Here is an 18,978-nt window from a genome sequence, read left to right on the forward strand (position 1 = left end):
TCAACACCAACAATGGGATGCAGAAACATTTACCTGACGAGTCCCGAATGGAAAGAAACGCGCATCCTGGAGTACATTGTTAGTCACTATTAATTTCTGCTCATAGTCCTTTATACTTAATGACAATGTCGAGACCCACGTTTGCCAATTGCAATCCCTGACATCAGTGAGAAGATTCAAACAACAAGTATAAATGAACTAAATCCATATTCTTACCAAATAATATGCGATCCTTATGATGAAGTGTAACAGAATTCTTCACGGTAACACCATTTACTTTTGTCATTCGAACAGCATTGGGTAAAGCACGTAGTTCTACTTCTGCACCAGTCTTTCCATGTCTTATTAATAAAGCATGTTCATCAACCATACATAAACCTTTCATTTGAATCCAAAATATTTTAGATTTTTCGTTAGATTGCGATTCACTTGGCGGTTCACGTCCGATTCCTGTCTAAAGTAATGAAATGTTAGCTGATAATAAGAATAATTTGTCCGAATAATGAATATTATACTCATCTACTTTTCCAAACTCTAAGACACTACATTTGTATAAAACAATCACAAAAACATTCTTCATATTATCGTATCAGATTATGAAAGACGTTTAGCATAACACACAGATTTAAGATCATCTGAATATTTCTAATCTTTGATATTTGTTAGTTAACATTTTATTCATTAAAACTCAACTTCATGAGCATTAATTCTACAGATTATATAGTTAGCCAAACAGCATCATAATACACCAAAGATAGAATACCAAGTGTGACAGGATGAACACATATATGATAATTTTAATTAATGCAAGTAACAGTGAATGGGATATTTAGTCTATAAAACAACAATTAGTCCACTGAAAATCAATAGACATCAAGCAATGCTTTCAGTCACATAGATTTTACAATAAGTTGACCGTACAATCATTCTACGATAATTTAACATTCGATGTAAATTTCGTTAGTACACAAGAACAGCAAATAATATTTATATGAAAATTGTTATATCCTAGTGAAGGTTAAATTATGAGTAATTTCTGAGACCTATTAATGAACTAATATTATCTATATATTCTTATGGTATAACTATTCAGTAATTAGATTATATATATATATTCCTCTTATTATAAGCTTCATTTTGACCTATAGATTATTATTATACGACTTATTGTTCTCACGTTATGTTCAGTTTATTGATTATAGTCTCCCACGTTCACAGCCACTTTTTGGCTTTATTGTGTATGAATATTATTTCGTATTTTATGGTGTGATGCGGTCTGTTTGGCTGATATATAAACTAAGTATGTCTGAAATAAATGATTCGCATAGTGGAATCCGTTATTGGCGTTCTGGACTCGACTGGACGGGCTAGGCGAGCAAAGGACCAATAAGAACTCTAGGCTGCTCATACCGGTCAAACGTCATTGTTTTAGTACAGTACAAGAGTGAATAAGTCGCATTTCGATTGGCGAATAAATTACGTAATAACAAGCCGGATTTAAAGTCACAACAAAAATGTTAAGCTTTCATAATATATCGACACAGAATGATGGAACTAGTGTTTTTTCACCCACAATGCTGCGAAAAGTAAACACGTAGAGGAGGGTTAATTTGATTGTTCTATCTAAATTCTTCATCAATCATTCTGTTAACAAATGAATAACATACTTATGTAAAAGTTACTTAGAAAATGCAATAACATACACATGCCTGGGATCATTAATTTGCAAAACATCATTATTTTATGTGAAAATAAGTCTTTTGTAGCTTACTAGCTTTTTAAACATCGCTTATGCATTAGTAGTTGCCAAAAATGCCTTAACAAATAGAAGAAACTGTTCCCATTTCCTAACTTAGTTCATGTTGTTCTATTTATGCTTCAAAACGAATTCTGACATTTGAAACCTATCTTTTATATTTCTACATTTTAATAAACCAATCCTACTTATGACGGGATAGTGGTAATTATATGTCCACAAATTCAAGTTAATCTTCACAAAACAAAACTGCTGAATCCATCTCCATGAGTGCCGAAGAAATACTGTCAAAACTACTGAGTTATGTAAAAATTAGTTATTATAAAAATACTATGGAAGTAATCAAGTATAGTACTTACTTGTTTATGAGATAAGACGTGAATAATAACTCCAGACAGTTGTGGGTCCTCATTCAGATTTGATAAGTATGGTTTTGATTTTGACGAAATACGTGAGTCACCTGATTTCTTAGGAAGTTCAACTGTTTGCTGAGTTATTTCTAATCGAGCTTGTCTCAACTAAACCGAAGGAAAAAGAGACCAATGAAACAAATATTTTACATTTTCTGTGAATAAACCATTTAATTACACTTTCAACATGGATGAAATTTTGTGTTTAATTCTCAAAATTCATTAAACAAACATCAAGTATCACTTTAATTTATTATGTAAAGGAAAATATAGATCACATTATATACTTGAAACAATTTATGTCAAAAATTCACATTTTACTGTCGATATATGAATAATACGTACATTCTCTGTAAAGATAGTGCATTACAACAAGAGATTCTTAGGTAAATTAATGAGGTACACCCAACCGCTAATTTTACATCTGAAGAAGGGAGCGAAGGTAAAATAGTCTTTTTGGACGTCCTCTTAACCAAGAGAGTTGATAGATAAATAAGAAGGTATTTAAACATAAAAAATACCTGGACAGAGTAGTACACATATTTTCCTAGCTTTTTACCTTTACAGTACAAAAGAAAATTGATAAAAATAGTTGTCAACTATGTGCCGTATGTCCTACGGATATACTTAAGAAAGAACTAAACGCCTCGCGTAATACACTTAGGGAAATCGGATACCCTGGAGAGCTTATAAACAAATATACGATCACGAAGGTTAGTATAAGCGAAATACAAATGGTGAGTAAGAAATCCCTGTTCATGTGCCCACAGTTCAGAGCGGGTGTTGCTAGAGAAATATTAACTCAGAGAATACGCAGAAAAATCCAAAAATCATTCAACTACGGAGAACTACAACAAGTGTTTTCTACGCGCCTAATGGTGACATCGAGGCTAAAAGATGAGCTACCTAGAATGATCACCTCGTTTTGTATTTATCAGTTCAACTGCTCTTGCACAGCAAGCTATATTGGTCAAAGTTCTATGAATTTACATTTTCGTGCTCACGAACACCTCCCAGCGTAGCTAAGCAAAGGTCTACTGAAGAAAGTGAACAGCTCGATAATGGCCCATTTAATACAAAATGGTCATTGTACCAATATAATCCAATCCTTCACAATTTTTTGCCATAGTCTGTCACACTCAAAGTCCTTCAAACGGCTGAAGCAGTAGCCTTTCAAATTGAGAGACCGGAGCTATATGCACGAAAGAAATATCTCCAACTGCTTATCCTCCCCTGGTCAACCTCAAGGCCAATTAATCAGTGGTAATTTTAGCTATCGAATGACCTAATTTGACTATTGTACTTACAACCTTTATTACACAAATATAATTGTCTCTGTTATCTTTATTCACATATCCTCGTATTACTATAATTATTGGTTCACTCCGTATTCATTCCACTTCATTATGTCTTACCAAGTTTTTACACATTACAGTCTTCCACTAAACCTTTCATCGAATTTGTAATTGCACCATTATTTCTCTTACCCTATCTGACCCATATTTATTCGGATCACGAATCTTAAAATTTCAATTAAGCTGATCCAAGTTAACATCCCACAGAGTCATATCAATATATTGTTTAATAATCCTAAAGTCACATGATACAAATTTAGACGATGCACTTTGCCCTAAACTTAAACACTTAAGATTATCAATTTGGATATATAACTGTAGAATCTGAAGAAAATCTACCGAAAGGAATGTTCTTCTTTCACATATTATGTCATATTAAATTCACTTGGTGTTGTTTTACTTGTATCTTCCCATTGTTATTTAAGACTGCAATTGATCAGTCTCTTGTCGGCCTATGTGCATACTGTGCGGATTGCCTCGATATAGCCTAAAGTGATAAGCTATTTAAGCAAAGATGGATGGTGGCTAGTAGTGGAAACCAGGACGCACGTTTCGTCCTATTTAGGACTCGTCAGCTGGATGTACCTGAATCCCAGAGTTGATGTTCACTCTGGGACTCGAACCCAGTACCGTTCGCTTCATACTGTTGTATAAAATGAACTTCTCTAATGATTGTTAATTATGTCATAAATTATTTAAGGAAGAATGTATCAAGCCTTTTGATTTAAACTACATTACAATTTTTGAACTTCCAAACAAGTTGTCACTCTTTAATGTGTCAATCACTTAGTAATCGACAAATATTTTAATATTTCGAAACTGAATATACTTGTCAGCTTAAACGTTATTAGAGAAAAAAACAACAAAATGTATGTAATTCATCAAATTCTTCAGCCAGTGTAATTCCTTACTTGTTAATATAATGAAAACTAATCGTACGATACCAGCTTACATTTGACAATATGAAGATTCTAATAAAAATCATTGCTTGGGGTTTCGAAGATGATTCACAAGATATATACAACATTAAATAATTTGAAATTATTGCTTATTGGTTGTGGTTCAGCTAATATAATGAAACAAATCTGTTAAGGAACTAATTTTGCAGCTAATGATATAGTGCTTTGATTTAATTTCAGAGAAACTTCATTGAATATCATGTATTTATTAACTACAGGCCATGTCGGTAGATACGGATGTTGTATAGCAACTCAAGCCAGTGTATATGTATACCAACTTTAGGTTAATCATGACTAACTTAATGATAGGTCATCGATTTTCAATCAGTACAGAATTACCCAACCCAATCACACTTGATGGAGAAACTCTGGAAAGTTTCACTTATCTGGGTAGCATAATCGATGTACGTGGAGCATCTTATACAGACGTAAAGGTGAGGATGGTCAATGCAAGGACAGCATTCCCACAGTTGAATAACATATGCAACTCAAAATATCTGTTAACCAATAGCAAAGTCACAATCTTCAATACCAATGTCAAGACAGTCCCACTGTATGGAACTGACACTTGGAGAACTACCACAACCATCATCAAAAACGTACAAGTATTTATAAACAATTGTTTACGTAAGATAATCATCGTCCTTTGACCGGATACCATTAGCAACAGCCCATTGTGGGAGATAACAAACCAACTTCCAACTGAGGAGGAAACTAAGAAAAGATGCCAGAAGTGGATAGGACACACATTGAGGAAACCATCAAACTGTGTCATGAGACAAGTGCTAACTTGGAATCCTGAAGAGAGACTGAAAAGTGGAAGTCCAAAGAACACACTGTGCCGTGAATTGGAAGCAGATATGAGTAGGATGAATAGCAACTGTAAAGAACTATAAAGGATTGCCCAAGAAAGGGTTGGATGAAGAAAGCTGGTGAGCATCCTATACTTCTCCATGAGAGGTAACAGGCTTTAGTAAGTAAATAATTGGATTACCACTACATCTTATCGAACATTATGTTTGAAAGCAAATTAAGGGAAAGACTGTTATCATAAGTAACATACTTTCTCATCAAATGCAGCTTGATTCTGAGCTTCGATTGTAGCCAGATTAGTTTCCATCTGTTCCATCATTTCTTTTCTCATTTGGTTTTTAAGATCTTCTATTTCTATAGAAGAACAAGCATACAGTTATATACATAGTCATGGAATAAAATAAATCTACCTTTTGGTGTAAGACCTTTTACGACCACTGATGAAGGTAGTTCAGTAGAGTTTAAGGCTTTCTTTAGACGTTCATTTTCTGCCTGAAAGTGAAAAACAAGAGTATGATGTACAAAAACCCAGGACTGATCATAATGTTTTCTTTAAATTCTTGTTTTATGGGCAGTATTATCAGTTTATTAAAAATTTAAATATACATCCATCAGTTACGGTCTATCAGTAAAAAGAAAACGATGTAATTCTTGTGTGGTCTCAATTTTTTTCTTTTGTTTACTAAACGGTAATTCAGATTTCTGATTTACAGATTCATAATTCTGACAATCGGATGCTATTAAGCTAGTGCGTTTTAACTGGAAGGATTAACCGCGTGAAAGCCTCTGTCAAACTATTTTTAATAGTAGCTGATACGGTATATCAGGAGTCAAATAATTAAGAAATGACATAAATGCGTGAAATACTACTAAACGCTGATCACATAATAACTGTATCACTTCGAATCGTAATCTATCATCTCTATAAAGTATGACTAATAAAATAACTTCATCTGTATGTCCTGGTTTTCTTATCTCAACATATTCGGTAGCGTTCAAAAGTGATAAATCTTATAAACTAATTCGGGTTCTTAATTTCATGTGGATTCTATTAATAAAATCTGATGGATAAAATCTTGCTGATGTTCATTTTAGTATAAGAAAAACATGTTTTTACAACTTCAGTGATTCTCAGTGCAGTCATTAAAACAATAAATAAATGACTGTTCTCAATATTAAAATGACTTTTATAAAAAATCCATATTTATGCGGACCATGTCCAGTAATCGTGTAAATTGTTTAGTGTTCAGGAGGATATTCCAATTTATGAACAGGAATATTTAGATGTTATTGAATGAGCAAGCTGCTAATGAAACGATGAACGCTGTGGTGCATTGTGGCCGGGCGATAAATTTTACGAGACTGGATTGTTGACATGAACTTGAAATGAATCGATAACAAGAACAAAACTTCAGGCAAAAAGTGATTTTTCTTTCAATAAAATGGCACTCTTTTGTGAAATATATTGAACACAAGAATAGATATAATTTGAAGTCAGATGAAGAATGAACTATTGGGATATATTTATAGTGTTATTTATGTCCCAATGAAATTAATATCTCAATGTTGGTTTTCTTTGTTACTTAACGTATTATAACGTTTTTATCTATATATAAAACCTATAGGTAGCATCATACATATTATGTATATTATTTGATTCTGAATTTCTAAAGAATCTTAGTATCGGCTCCAAATTAAAATATTCGCTAAAATATTAGGCATTAAATGCAGTAAGTTACGATATTGTGTGGAATAGCATCTCAGTGTAAATGCAGATATTTTTTCTTCAAAGGTCATTGGTCAAACAGGAGGTCATTGAACTGGCGGTTGGTTGATTTTGAATACTTTCCGATGCTTTAATACTTGTATTAAAAATAGTGTGTATTTTTCTACATTCAATAAAATAATTATTAAGTTTAGAACGAACATAAAAACTATTCTTATGAACCAATTCAATATCCTTCGGCTTACTCGGAAATTATATCAATCATTGTTCATTTCCCTCATAATCACGCCAACTCTTTCAGCCGATAGTCCCATTACGTTATTTAAGTGAAATCATTGTACAAAATCTCCGAGTGTATCGTCAATACTTAATCATAAACTTTATTTTTAAATCTAGAAGTAATATTTCGTATGTTTAATTCAACAATATCATATTAAGACATTTATGTAACAGCTCTAAAAGTAAAATCCAGCTGACAAAAAAAACAACGAATGTCCTATTCCAAATGATAAATGTTACATTAACCTCCTAGTAATCAAATTCCAAGCAATAATAATCATACATTTCGGATTATAGTGCCTATCATATTACTAACGTGTATTTCAGTGGACTTATCAGGTAAATCTATGTCTAAACAGTAATCACACAACATCACGTATTGATTTAAGTTAGACAGCATTAGAAACTGGCTCAATCCTATAGAGGTTAGACGTTCGCGCGCGGACACAAGGGCACTGATCTTGGTCATATTTGATTGATTCGTGGGCGGACACTGCTACAGAGTTCAGTACTAGATCGAGACAGCTGTGCAATGCTTTCAAGTTTTCAGCGATGCTCTAGATATGATCATTTCGTGATTTAAACTATGCAAATAAACGTTTGTGATATGCTTACTTTTAATTCACGAATTAGTGATTCCATTGGATCTTCATTAATTAAAACTGTATTTTTAATTTGTTTCGCTCGATCTGCATAACGTAACGTGGATAACGTTTCATCGTAATTAATGTCTGCTGGCGATATTGCTGCAATCATAACGGTTTTACTAAATTGTTTTAAACGTGTGTTTACAAACAAAACAACACAATAAAATAATAAGATACTATTTTTATATAACAAATGCATTACAAAAGAAAAGCTAAACTGGGACACAAGATAACACAAATTGAAACATTTATATTAATATCAGTAAGTAGATAATTGCTGATTACAATCTTTGATGAACAGCAAAAGAAAGTTTAATATTTATTTCAGTATTTTGTTCATGTTTTGTACGAACTGATAGAAACACTAGTGAATACATTTGGAGGACTTGATTACATGAGTCAACTGAAAAAGCTTTACAATATAATATATATAATAAAACACAGGTTTATCGACAATTATGTGTCTGTTAGAATTTGATTAGTTCTTATGTGACATTTGACTAAATCATTTTAAATAAACAAATAATTATTAAAGAAGGAAAATTATAAAACACGAGAAATATATAATTAATGGGGTGACAAGTGCAACTGTGAGTATCGTTAATTTGAAATAAAGATATGTGAATAATTATAGAGATATCGAAATAGAAACAGATTCTGCAATGATAATAACAGTAAACATAGTAAATTAGAATTACTTCATAGAAGTAGGAGTGGATGACGAAAGGCAAGAGGCATAATTAAGTAGATAAAACAGAACTACAAGCTAACATCATACTGAAGAAATCCAGCAAACCGTTTTTAGGTGTACAATTCAGGTTTCAAACTATGGAATGTGATGTAAAATAAGTTAAGGTGTACATTTCTTGGTACCTTTAACTAAATTTTGTATCAGAGTCTGAATTTCATAAGTCTACTATGTATTTTGAAATCGGTGAATTAACTGGCTTATGTATGCCTTTTCTTAAACATACTGGCAGATGATCACGAATGCGACAAATACGTGGCCTCGATGAACATCCTACAAGCCTACCTCCACAAAAACAAGTGAACTGGTCAGCTAAGACAACTTATCTTTCATTTGAGGGTATAATAGATGATGACTGTAGTAATTTGCAGTTAAGCGTTTTCCAATCGATCTCTCCAGACGTCATTTTAGTATTTCACCAGAAATATCTCCCTTAAACCTATGATTTATAAACAATGAATATAACAGACTGAAAGCTCTGCGAAACCCTTGATAGTGTTTTATTCGACAGTATTGCCTTTTCTTGAATTTTCCTCCTCGTTTTGTATAATGACTTTTATTCAAAATTTGTGTAACTATATTTTCACATTTCTCAATCTTCTTTGACAATAGTTACACGTGCCAGAGGAGTTCAAATCTAAAAGGAAATGGTTGTCTAGTGTTTCTTGATGGTCAATTCTTATATAACTTTAAAGGTTAATTCTTTTGAAAACAGCTAGTCGCAAACTACTCATAAATTTCATGAAGTCTTATAAATAGATTTATCATACATAATTAAACTTACCTATTCCCACCCAAAGCGTTTTGTAGTAGTTTAGTAAGTATTGAATCCCGATAAGGAATGACTTTTTTATTTTCAGCTAATGCCTACAGTGAAACACAAAAATATACTTAGAATAAATAAAGTTAAACAAAACAATCTTAAATTTCTTATAAAGATTTATTCGAATGAGATTAACCCGATCTGTCAACTACTACTTACGGATATGACATTACCCAATGCTGATAATGATCGATTGATTTTTGCACCTTCTTTTAAGCGATCTCCAGTCGCTCCTGTGCTTTCGGCTCGTTCAGAACCTGAAAAAATAAACTAGTTTCTTTGGTCTTACTTGATTACATTCATCAAGTAAAAACTATAAACATTATTTTATGTGGTTCTAATAAGATTATAAGGTTATTTACCATCAGAAAGGATAATTTGTATTGAAGAAATTTTTATGTATAGAGATAAGTAAGCATATCAACAATGTACTAAAATGTTTTCAATCTTAACAGATTGTGCTTTGTTTGAAAAAGATAAATAAAAAGTATTTATCAAGTTTTTAGGAGAGTAAACAAAGCCTACAGGATTTTATATTACAATTTCCGTGAATCAAAGATCACTTATTTCATTCAAGTATAATTCATTTCAAGAATCGAATAACAGCTGTACGTAAAATAAAGTCAATAAGTCTTCTTCATCAGAAAAAGGCTTGTTAATTTATAATGATAGAATAAAAAATATGAAAGTAATTTTGAGAGATCATTCACGGAGTTCCGATGAGAATCTCTATCCAATGGCCTTCAACCATCTTGGGTATGAGACAGTTACCCATCAGTAGTGTCTTAAGATGATTATCCAATACCACAAAATGACTAAAGTTACAAAGTGTACCACCGGTTATGTACCAAATGGCCTAATGGCCGGGTGTTTGTCATGAGACCAAAGGTTCTGCGTCCAGTTCGCATCACGTTTGTGGTTGTGCATTGCTAAACAGTCTCATTCTGAGACAAAACAGCCTCCCGGTTTTTCCCATATATTAATGGTTTCCTAAGGTTAATCCACCATGTAAAATGTAAAACTTAGCATTCTGTACAAACCCCCCATATTAAAGCAAAATGTAAAGACTATAAAAAGGATCATAAATATTTTACAACATGCTTTTGGGGTTTTCATGTAGTTAGGCAAAGTCTTTTTCGGTAACTCTTGGCTACGTATAAATATAATTATATCATGGAGATACATCAACGACTAATCTATAGTGGGCTTTTTGATATGATAAAATCGAGTATTGGTTGGACGTTGAGTGTTAGATTTCAATAAGTGGAAAATAAAAAAGTAGCTGGAGAGTTTGTTGATTAAAATCATTATTTAGGTTACACTTCCTCTCAACTCCGCCTCCCACTCATATATAAAACTTAAAGGTGCCTCAAATTTCATTTTACATGAAATTAAAAAGCATTGTGATCACTCAACCAGTGATGAATTCTTACAAACAGTCTTCAGATAGTCATAGTGGTCGGAATTCGCTACGTGCAGACGAATGAAACAAAACTTATATTTAATATTATAAAATTTATTTTAATGAACAAAAGTTTCTTATTTTTAGTCGAATATAAAGCAGAAACTTCCAATTACTAAATGATAAAAAATTTTTTGTAAATGTTTGTTTAGATCTGACTGTACTTTTTCAACTATATTGTTAAACATGTTAGATCTATTCTGTTTTTTAATCATTTATCCTAAGTTTAACTACAACCTGTCAGATACACTAATTAATTAAAAATATCCTAAACTTTTATTCTTTACTATTTGACAGCTAAGTGAAGCTAACCTGCTAGATCAACTAAATTTATTACTGAACGCTTTCTTGATATTTTTGACTCTTCAGAACCAATGAGTTGATCAAATGTTATTGTAATTATAGTATGAGCTCTGCTACTAGTTTCATTCATATTTGTTGCCGCTACAGTTCTACGCGCAGTACCTATGAAAAGAAAAGGAATATATATTTATAAAACAAAAAATCTCATAATATTAAACTACTGAAAACAATTTGTGTTTAATAAATTATATTGCAACAAATTTTATCTAAATTTGAACAGATGAATAGGCAATAGATTTAGTACACAATTGTTTTGTGAGTCGATTTATATTTGATAGTTCTGATTTCGGATTATTTCACTAAAGAAGATCTAATCTGAACTCACAGTGAAACATTGAAATCATTCTCATTTCAATCTCTGAGAATCTTACAAATATAATTTCCACTTTAATGGATCAGCATAAAAATTCAACAAAAAGTGCACGAATTTCCAAACCAATTACCAAATTTACTTTACACATAGACGTACATAATATTTTTGAATTACAGTGATTCTTATTATTGAAACAACGTTTGTAGTACTTTACTCAGAGTTCGATACCGATTAACAGCGAAATCGATTTCAGTCCTTAACATCAACGACGCGAATATTCAAACATATCTTACAAAAATTTGTAGTAATTGACATAGAACAACTTGTAACACTAATGATTCCTGTAGAGAAATATGGTCTATTTATAGAAACTATATAAGATGTAATAGCTGTAGACAAAATGAAGTTTTGAGTATGAATGCCTTATTTAAATAAGTTGTACTGTTACTACATCTACTACTCGGGGAATTACTCTGACAATTTCAGGCCAATGTGTTAATGGTGTATGTCGACCTGAACCACTGTACAGATGTACCAGTTTCTAGGTTGCATTTGACCAAATGACTGATTCGTTAAACTATTCAAGTAGCTATCAACAAGTTCAGATGATGACTTGTTTCATAGACTATATTGAAGAGGAGAAACTCCACCTGATACACGTTTCAGTGTTGGTAGCTGAGCTCCACATGTGTTTATACCTTCCATTTACATTCTTAATCAGTGTTATTTATGGTGAAAACACCGAAGCTGACGGGAATTTTGAAACAGAAACTCAAGTGACACATTAGCTCTCACTCTATCAGTGCAACAGGTCGGATTAGAGATGTTTCCACAATCATTCGGAAAACGTACATGATCTTATGACTACCAACTCGTAGTGATTCAGTTGAGGGTTATCATGACTATCAGTCAACAGTCCTTGCTCTGCATTCGACACTCGACACCAAAGTGCACAACATTCGCTAGACAAATCAAACAGTGTTATGCGTCTTAATTTGTATAACTTCAGATAGGAGTCAGGTGTATGTCTCGTGTGATACAGTTAAACTGCTTCATTTCATGACTTAAATAGATCACTGAATTCAACCAAATCTGCAGTTTCGAATCACAGACTGACTTTGGTTGGACAACCTTTGTGAGTCTGGAAGCACTGAACAAGTGATTCGTTCTACTATTGAACTGTTCAACTGTTCCCAACCATCACACCATAGGGGATCAATCTGAGAATTGTCAGGTCTCGAGTTGACAACCTAACATTCAGTCTACTGGGTTGGCAATCAGTTGTCCTAATTTCTATCTTCAGTTAGTTTGCTTTATCACGTGAACATTATCCGTTTCCATGAGATTTCGAAAGAATGGCTTATCGAGGTGCTGCACTTACGTTTTGGTCGTTTAGTTAGGATGATGCACACTAAGCGAAAATTCTTATTTCTTGTCATCATTTAATGAGCAAATATTAAAATAGCTTCAATAAATTGATCCTCTTAAATCTGTAAGTAAAGTAACTGTTACTTGTAAATATCACACATAGGAAGAAAAAGTTTCAAACATTACCAATTTTTAGTTCGTTTCAAGTAAATGTTGAGATGCAGGATGTCCAAGTATTCAACAGCCGAATCCTCACATTTTATATTTGTCAGCACGCGATTCCCATCTTTTCAATAAGATTTTACTTACATAGTTTCTTTTTTACGTCACTGTGTTATTTTTTCGAAAATATATAATATAAAATAAATTGCATCGTATGCCTAATTAACTGGAACCAATAAAACTTACATATATCCTGGTTTTTATAGAAATTATCTCCACTTGATAACAATTTAGAAATAGCACTTGTTCTACTTAGCAATATATAAGTAGTAATGCCACTACTATCCTCTTGACGATTACCTTGTACTCATTTGGGTCAGCTGCTCGTATGTTCCACTACCAACGTTTTAATACTGTACTATCCTTATTTCTTTCCACTGCTGTGATATTTACATCTAACTTTTAGTTAAAAAGACAATTATTTAAAACATCTCAGATATTACGAAGCACGTCAGATATTGAGATATGAGCTGAGAAATAAACTTACAGGGACTTATTGAGATCTGCTGTACGACGAGACCAAAGCTTCAAATGAAAACTTTCCTAATTTACTGACATGTACTGATTCACTTTGTGCGCTTTAAAATCAACGCTAGTTGTTTTAAGCAATTTCAAGACTGTGATTAGTTATTTGAAGATGATCTCCATCCATAATGCTGCCTATTTTTTTGTAATATCATTTATCTCTACCTTCAAACAGAAGTAATATTCAGGTGTACAGAATAAGCAATCATGAGTGCTTAACAAGGTTCCCTAGTATCGATACCTCCCACTTAGATGACCGATTATCCTGTACATATTTTTCAAATCTCAGTAGAAATAAAGGTGAGTTAAATCACTTTCAAATAACTTCCTTCTTCTTCATCCTGAACAACGTTTGTCCTCTGTGAAGATAGCAAAGTAACTAAGGGTTGGCTTTACACAGATGCGATCAGTTATACGTAAATGCCAAGTAGCAAAAACCTGCTCATATAGACGTTCCATTGCTTTCATACCCTTAGTGTTTATCATCTAATATTTAGTATTCTTATCGCTGACGTCCCATGTCAGGTCTTTCCTTGGCATCTGATATTTAGTAATTTACCTTAGAACTGGTTCGAGAAATTAGTCTACTTTGTTTAAACCAAAGTTCACACATATTTCAATATGGCGTGGACATGTTAGGACTCAACCCAGCAAGTTGGCATCTATTCTTATGCTTCTGTTGATGGTGTCGTTCATAGCTGAGATCAGGATTTTCAGATGAATCAGAATCATATACATATTTTGGATAGTGGTTCCTGTGAAAAAAGATGTGACCACATACAAGAGGAGGGACTTATATTAGGGTCAGTTTGATGTCTGTATACATTAACATTTGATCAAAGACCAACACCGTAGGCGAAACTCAAGTCAGCTTTCACTGTTTGGGTTTTAGGTTTCAATATACTGAAGCGCATAGCAAGTTAAATGCAGAACTAAGCTTGCTGGAAGTATTGATGCTGAGTATCGAAATGCAAAAGCTTAAGAAAAAAGAGCAGCCAAGAAGGAATCTGTCGTGCAGCATCTATAAAGAACTCTACAAGTACAACGCTCAGACCACAAAATAAGAAACTAAGGATACATTCACCTCATATTCTATTTTTCTCCATTATCTTATATCTAAAATCTATTGTAGTCCTTATAAGTTTCCTCTAAATATTATATTCTGAATTAGTATGTGAGAAACCAATTTGGATATTTTTATTATTGTTTTAACAAGATGTATAACAAAAAACAAATGCCATTTTGTTGAGACTTTCTCAACAAAAATGACAAATGTCAAGGTTCTTAAAATTAGGTTGTTAGGGGATACAATTGTTTAATTCCTTGTTCCATACAAATTTTCAACAGTTATAACAATAGAAATAAAATGAATTCATTTCTTCCATTTGTTTTATAACTAATAATGAGACCAAATTTTGTCAAGTTTTTCAATACAGCATGAAAACACCGTTAACTTATAGTGTATTTTAAAGTTTCACATCATTGAAAACCAGGAAAACTTGTTGAGTTGCTTAGTCTTAATATGGACCTCATCAGAGTTGCGCATCCACAACCCACAGGAAATCGAACTCATAATCTTCAGGTCTCACATTGACCTCTTGGTTGACATTCTGTAGTTTACATTTATAATTTCAACCCTTTCACAATGTTGTATGACCATCATTCATTTTCACTGGTAATATTTTTTTCACACTCGACATGAATATACTCGACTAGTCACATCTCACTAGAAGTTTGGAAATTACTCACTCGTAGTTAAGTGCTGATAACATTATTGAATGCTAGTTTAATACTTTGGAAGTAACTAGCAGTCAAATATAAAATCCACACGACTCAGTCTCGCTAAAACCTAATAGTTGATGCTTTTTGACTCGGGATCTTTAGCTAATCATAAAGCTCTATGGATTTAATCACTAGATAAAAGCCACTTGTACAATGAATGTTATTTATTGATAAAATAGCTTAAAGTTTTGGATGAAGTAGATTACGAGCTTGCTTTTACGGTTTCTATAACTAATAAATGGAATACTACTCCAAGTTATTGCTTGTTTTGAATGGCGGTTATTAAATGCTGGTCTAAATGTGATTAGGCTGGAAAGTTGTATGTTCATATCACAAACTATTAAATGTTGAAGCCGAATGACTGACAAAATTTGTTGATCATTACATTTAATTTTTTTAATCGTATATTAATTTATTTGTTTGACTTACTAACAAACTTGTATCAAAAGAACATTATAGACTTATTAGCGACTATAAGAAATTACGAATATTTATTCACTTGTTTGAATGTAGTACTTACACACCAGTACGTAAAAGTGACTAAAATTTTAAAAAATCTCAGTAAATCACTAATGTACACTCCTTAATTAAAGAATCTAAAATTAAATAAGTGCTAAGAAGCTGAACGGTGATAAGGAAACAAGCTGGATTATTTCACATTGTTTCACGTTTGTGATCACAAATAATAAGTTTAGTAGTGTTCCTTCTTACAATATAAATACCTGAGTAACAAAATTATTTGCTAGCTACTCATTGTAATAATACACACTTGATAATTAAACCTAAACGTTTCATATTTCTACAATTATATAAACAGTATTCTCTGAATGAATTTACTCAGATAATGTTCAAAGTTATATCATTATCAAGTTTGATTTTATTATGCAGATTTTTATTCGAAATTGGTTAGTTTTGCAAAATAATTATTATAAATTATACAGAACTATGGGGCAAAATGTGTGGAAAACCTAAATCTTATTCCGAAGATAGTAGAGAAGAGATATATAAGAAGAATAAAGAGATTGGAGATTGGTAAAATAATACATGAATTCTTCCTTGGACATGAATGAAATAATTTTACCATATAATTCTTTTGAATATCAAGACTTAGTCTGCTGGGTTGGAATCCTATCATTGCACCTCAGTGTAGGAGGATAGTTTGAAACTAATAGAAATAATTTGATCAAATAAGATCACTTACCACATGCTAGAACAGAGCTACATTTGTTTAGCATTAAAGATCATGAGAGAAGATATCCACCAATCCTTATGGATACAGTAGTATAGACCAATGGTATTTGAGGACTATATAACTCAATACAATATTTTCTAGTATGCGGATTGTGGAGATGATTGCTGCTGTGGACTTCCATACTAGAACGAAACAGCTCTAGAGTGCTTCACGGTTTTCAATGGTTGTCTGACTAAAGTCAATCCATGAAGCGAAATTTCTAAGCACCATTATTTCCTCAAATGTTTTGTCCTGGTTCTCACAATATTATTATTTTAAACTTGAGTAAACGGAATCGATACTTCTAAATACTACAGAGTGACGACAATAGTGAGTGAAAGTTGGATTCTGTTCTTCAATTATAAAAAATTAAAATTAACTTGATTAATACCCACTAACTTGTCAAGACCCATGAAGTTATACTTTTACATAACTTCCTATCCAACATAACACTAAAACGCCATCACTTAATCCAATGGACTAATTTACTCTTCAAATTATCAAAATAAATCTACTTTAGAACCTTTTTTATCATCACTAACAGAATGAACATAAAAAAATGTTGAAAATGCATGTGTCACCGTAAAAAATGTGGTTAACTTATATATATATCTAAACTACATATTTATCTACCCTGATTCATTCTTTGTTCAATTTCACCATACGACCCAACTGGTACCTGCGTTAAACCTTGCACATAGAATCCTTGAGCTGGTGATTGTCTAATTTGTAAATTCGTTTGAGATGATTTATCTCTTGTTAACAAATCACGAATTTGTTCATTGTATATTTCCATCATCGTCAAAGTAACTTGGAATTTCTATTCAGTTTAAAAAATACAAGCCTTAAAGTATTTTTTAATGTGGCAAACAGTTAATGCAATAGACAAAAGAATAAATTTTAATTTTGTTCCGAATGAAAACATATAACTGAATTCAAAGTTAATAGATTATATGATCAAGATTAAATGCTAACTTCGCTCAAACTGAGAGCTAATGATATTGAGTCTTTTGATTACTATGGAACTCTATGTTGCTGATGTTGGGTTGATTTTACCCAGCTATTAACATCGGAAATTACCATACGCTAGATCAATTTACGAGTTATTTTTAACTTTTTACGGTTCGTTGTGGTAAACAAAAGTACTCAAGAAACTTCCAGCATTTCGAGTGAGAGTCTGAATAATATTTGGCTTACCAAACATTCAGCAAACAGTATGTAATAAATGGATATTTAAATATTCATTATAAACATTTACCTTATCAGGATCGTTGTTCTTGCCAATTCTATCAAATAGCTGCTCGCATATGATTGGTACAATGCCTCTAGTCAATAAATTTAATTACTAAACGATATATTTTACCTATTAGGTCCATAGCCAATCATAGAATAGGACTTTCCAGAACCAGTTTGTCCATAGGCGAATAATGAACATGAATATCCACTGAACGCATTTTCAAGTAAACCACGACCCAAATCATCAAAGACATGCCGTTGGCTGACATATATTGAATTTTCTCCATCCGGTACCAGCACGCCATCAGCTTCAGTTTTAAAACCATCGTGTGACCTAGGACAGTGAAACGTTTTGTATGCGTATGTGTAAATAATTTCAAATATGCTATGTATAAACTTCCTAGATTTGCGTAATATTTACTTTTACATGAAGACTCATAAAGAACGCTTGAACCTGGATGTCTTACGAACACTAGAGAAAGGAAAATCCGGAGTAAATTTAACATTCATGTCAAAATGCAATTACTTAACACACCGTGATGAAACCAGTTCACTTAATAGCTACAAGTAAATATAATCTGCGTAATGTTGAATGACAAAAACCTAAAGTATGACCCTTTTACTACTTACATTAAGCTTAACTTACAGTTACCATGATATTCAGTGTAGCTCATTACATAAAGCTTTTTCCACAATGACTATTTATTATTTTAGATGTGTTGGCCACCAAACCATCTGATAAAAGATTGAAGGACACTGGCAAACTCTGACATTTATGTTTGCCAGTTTAATTACTCGTCATAATGTGGACTAGGTTCCTGTATTATCTCAAAAGTACTTGACTAGTGAAAAGTGTCTTTGAGTCAGAAAGTCGACGTGTTGTACTCATACTTCAGAATTACTAATAGGGATCAGATAAACTAACCTGGTGATAGCCTTTAGCTCATTTAATCGAAACTA

General features: G+C 32.4%; 1 protein-coding gene across 3 annotated transcripts in view; it reads right to left on the reverse strand.

Moving 5' to 3' along the window:
- KIF1A (Kinesin-like protein kif1a) overlaps positions 1 to 18,978 on the reverse strand; it is a gene marked incomplete at both ends in the record, with an annotated part of 43,479 nt that overhangs the window by 20,086 nt on the left and 4,415 nt on the right. For 2 of the 3 annotated variants that reach the window (XM_051210660.1, XM_051210661.1), the window contains 11 exons: positions 217 to 454; positions 2,116 to 2,274; positions 5,544 to 5,647; positions 5,704 to 5,785; positions 7,914 to 8,064; positions 9,478 to 9,560; positions 9,676 to 9,773; positions 11,291 to 11,443; positions 17,416 to 17,602; positions 18,041 to 18,107; positions 18,146 to 18,352. In XM_051210660.1, coding sequence (XP_051070676.1) covers positions 217 to 454; positions 2,116 to 2,274; positions 5,544 to 5,647; positions 5,704 to 5,785; positions 7,914 to 8,064; positions 9,478 to 9,560; positions 9,676 to 9,773; positions 11,291 to 11,443; positions 17,416 to 17,602; positions 18,041 to 18,107; positions 18,146 to 18,352 — 1,529 coding nt within the window. Of the gene's footprint in view, positions 1 to 216; positions 455 to 2,115; positions 2,275 to 5,543; positions 5,648 to 5,703; positions 5,786 to 7,913; positions 8,065 to 9,477; positions 9,561 to 9,675; positions 9,774 to 11,290; positions 11,444 to 17,415; positions 17,603 to 18,040; positions 18,108 to 18,145; positions 18,353 to 18,648; positions 18,693 to 18,978 lie in introns of those variants that run through there. The other variant, XM_035730604.1, reaches the window with a different exon arrangement.

Source organism: Schistosoma haematobium, chromosome ZW (genome assembly GCF_000699445.3).
Source record: "Schistosoma haematobium chromosome ZW, whole genome shotgun sequence".
Lineage (NCBI taxonomy): Eukaryota > Metazoa > Platyhelminthes > Trematoda > Strigeidida > Schistosomatidae > Schistosoma > Schistosoma haematobium.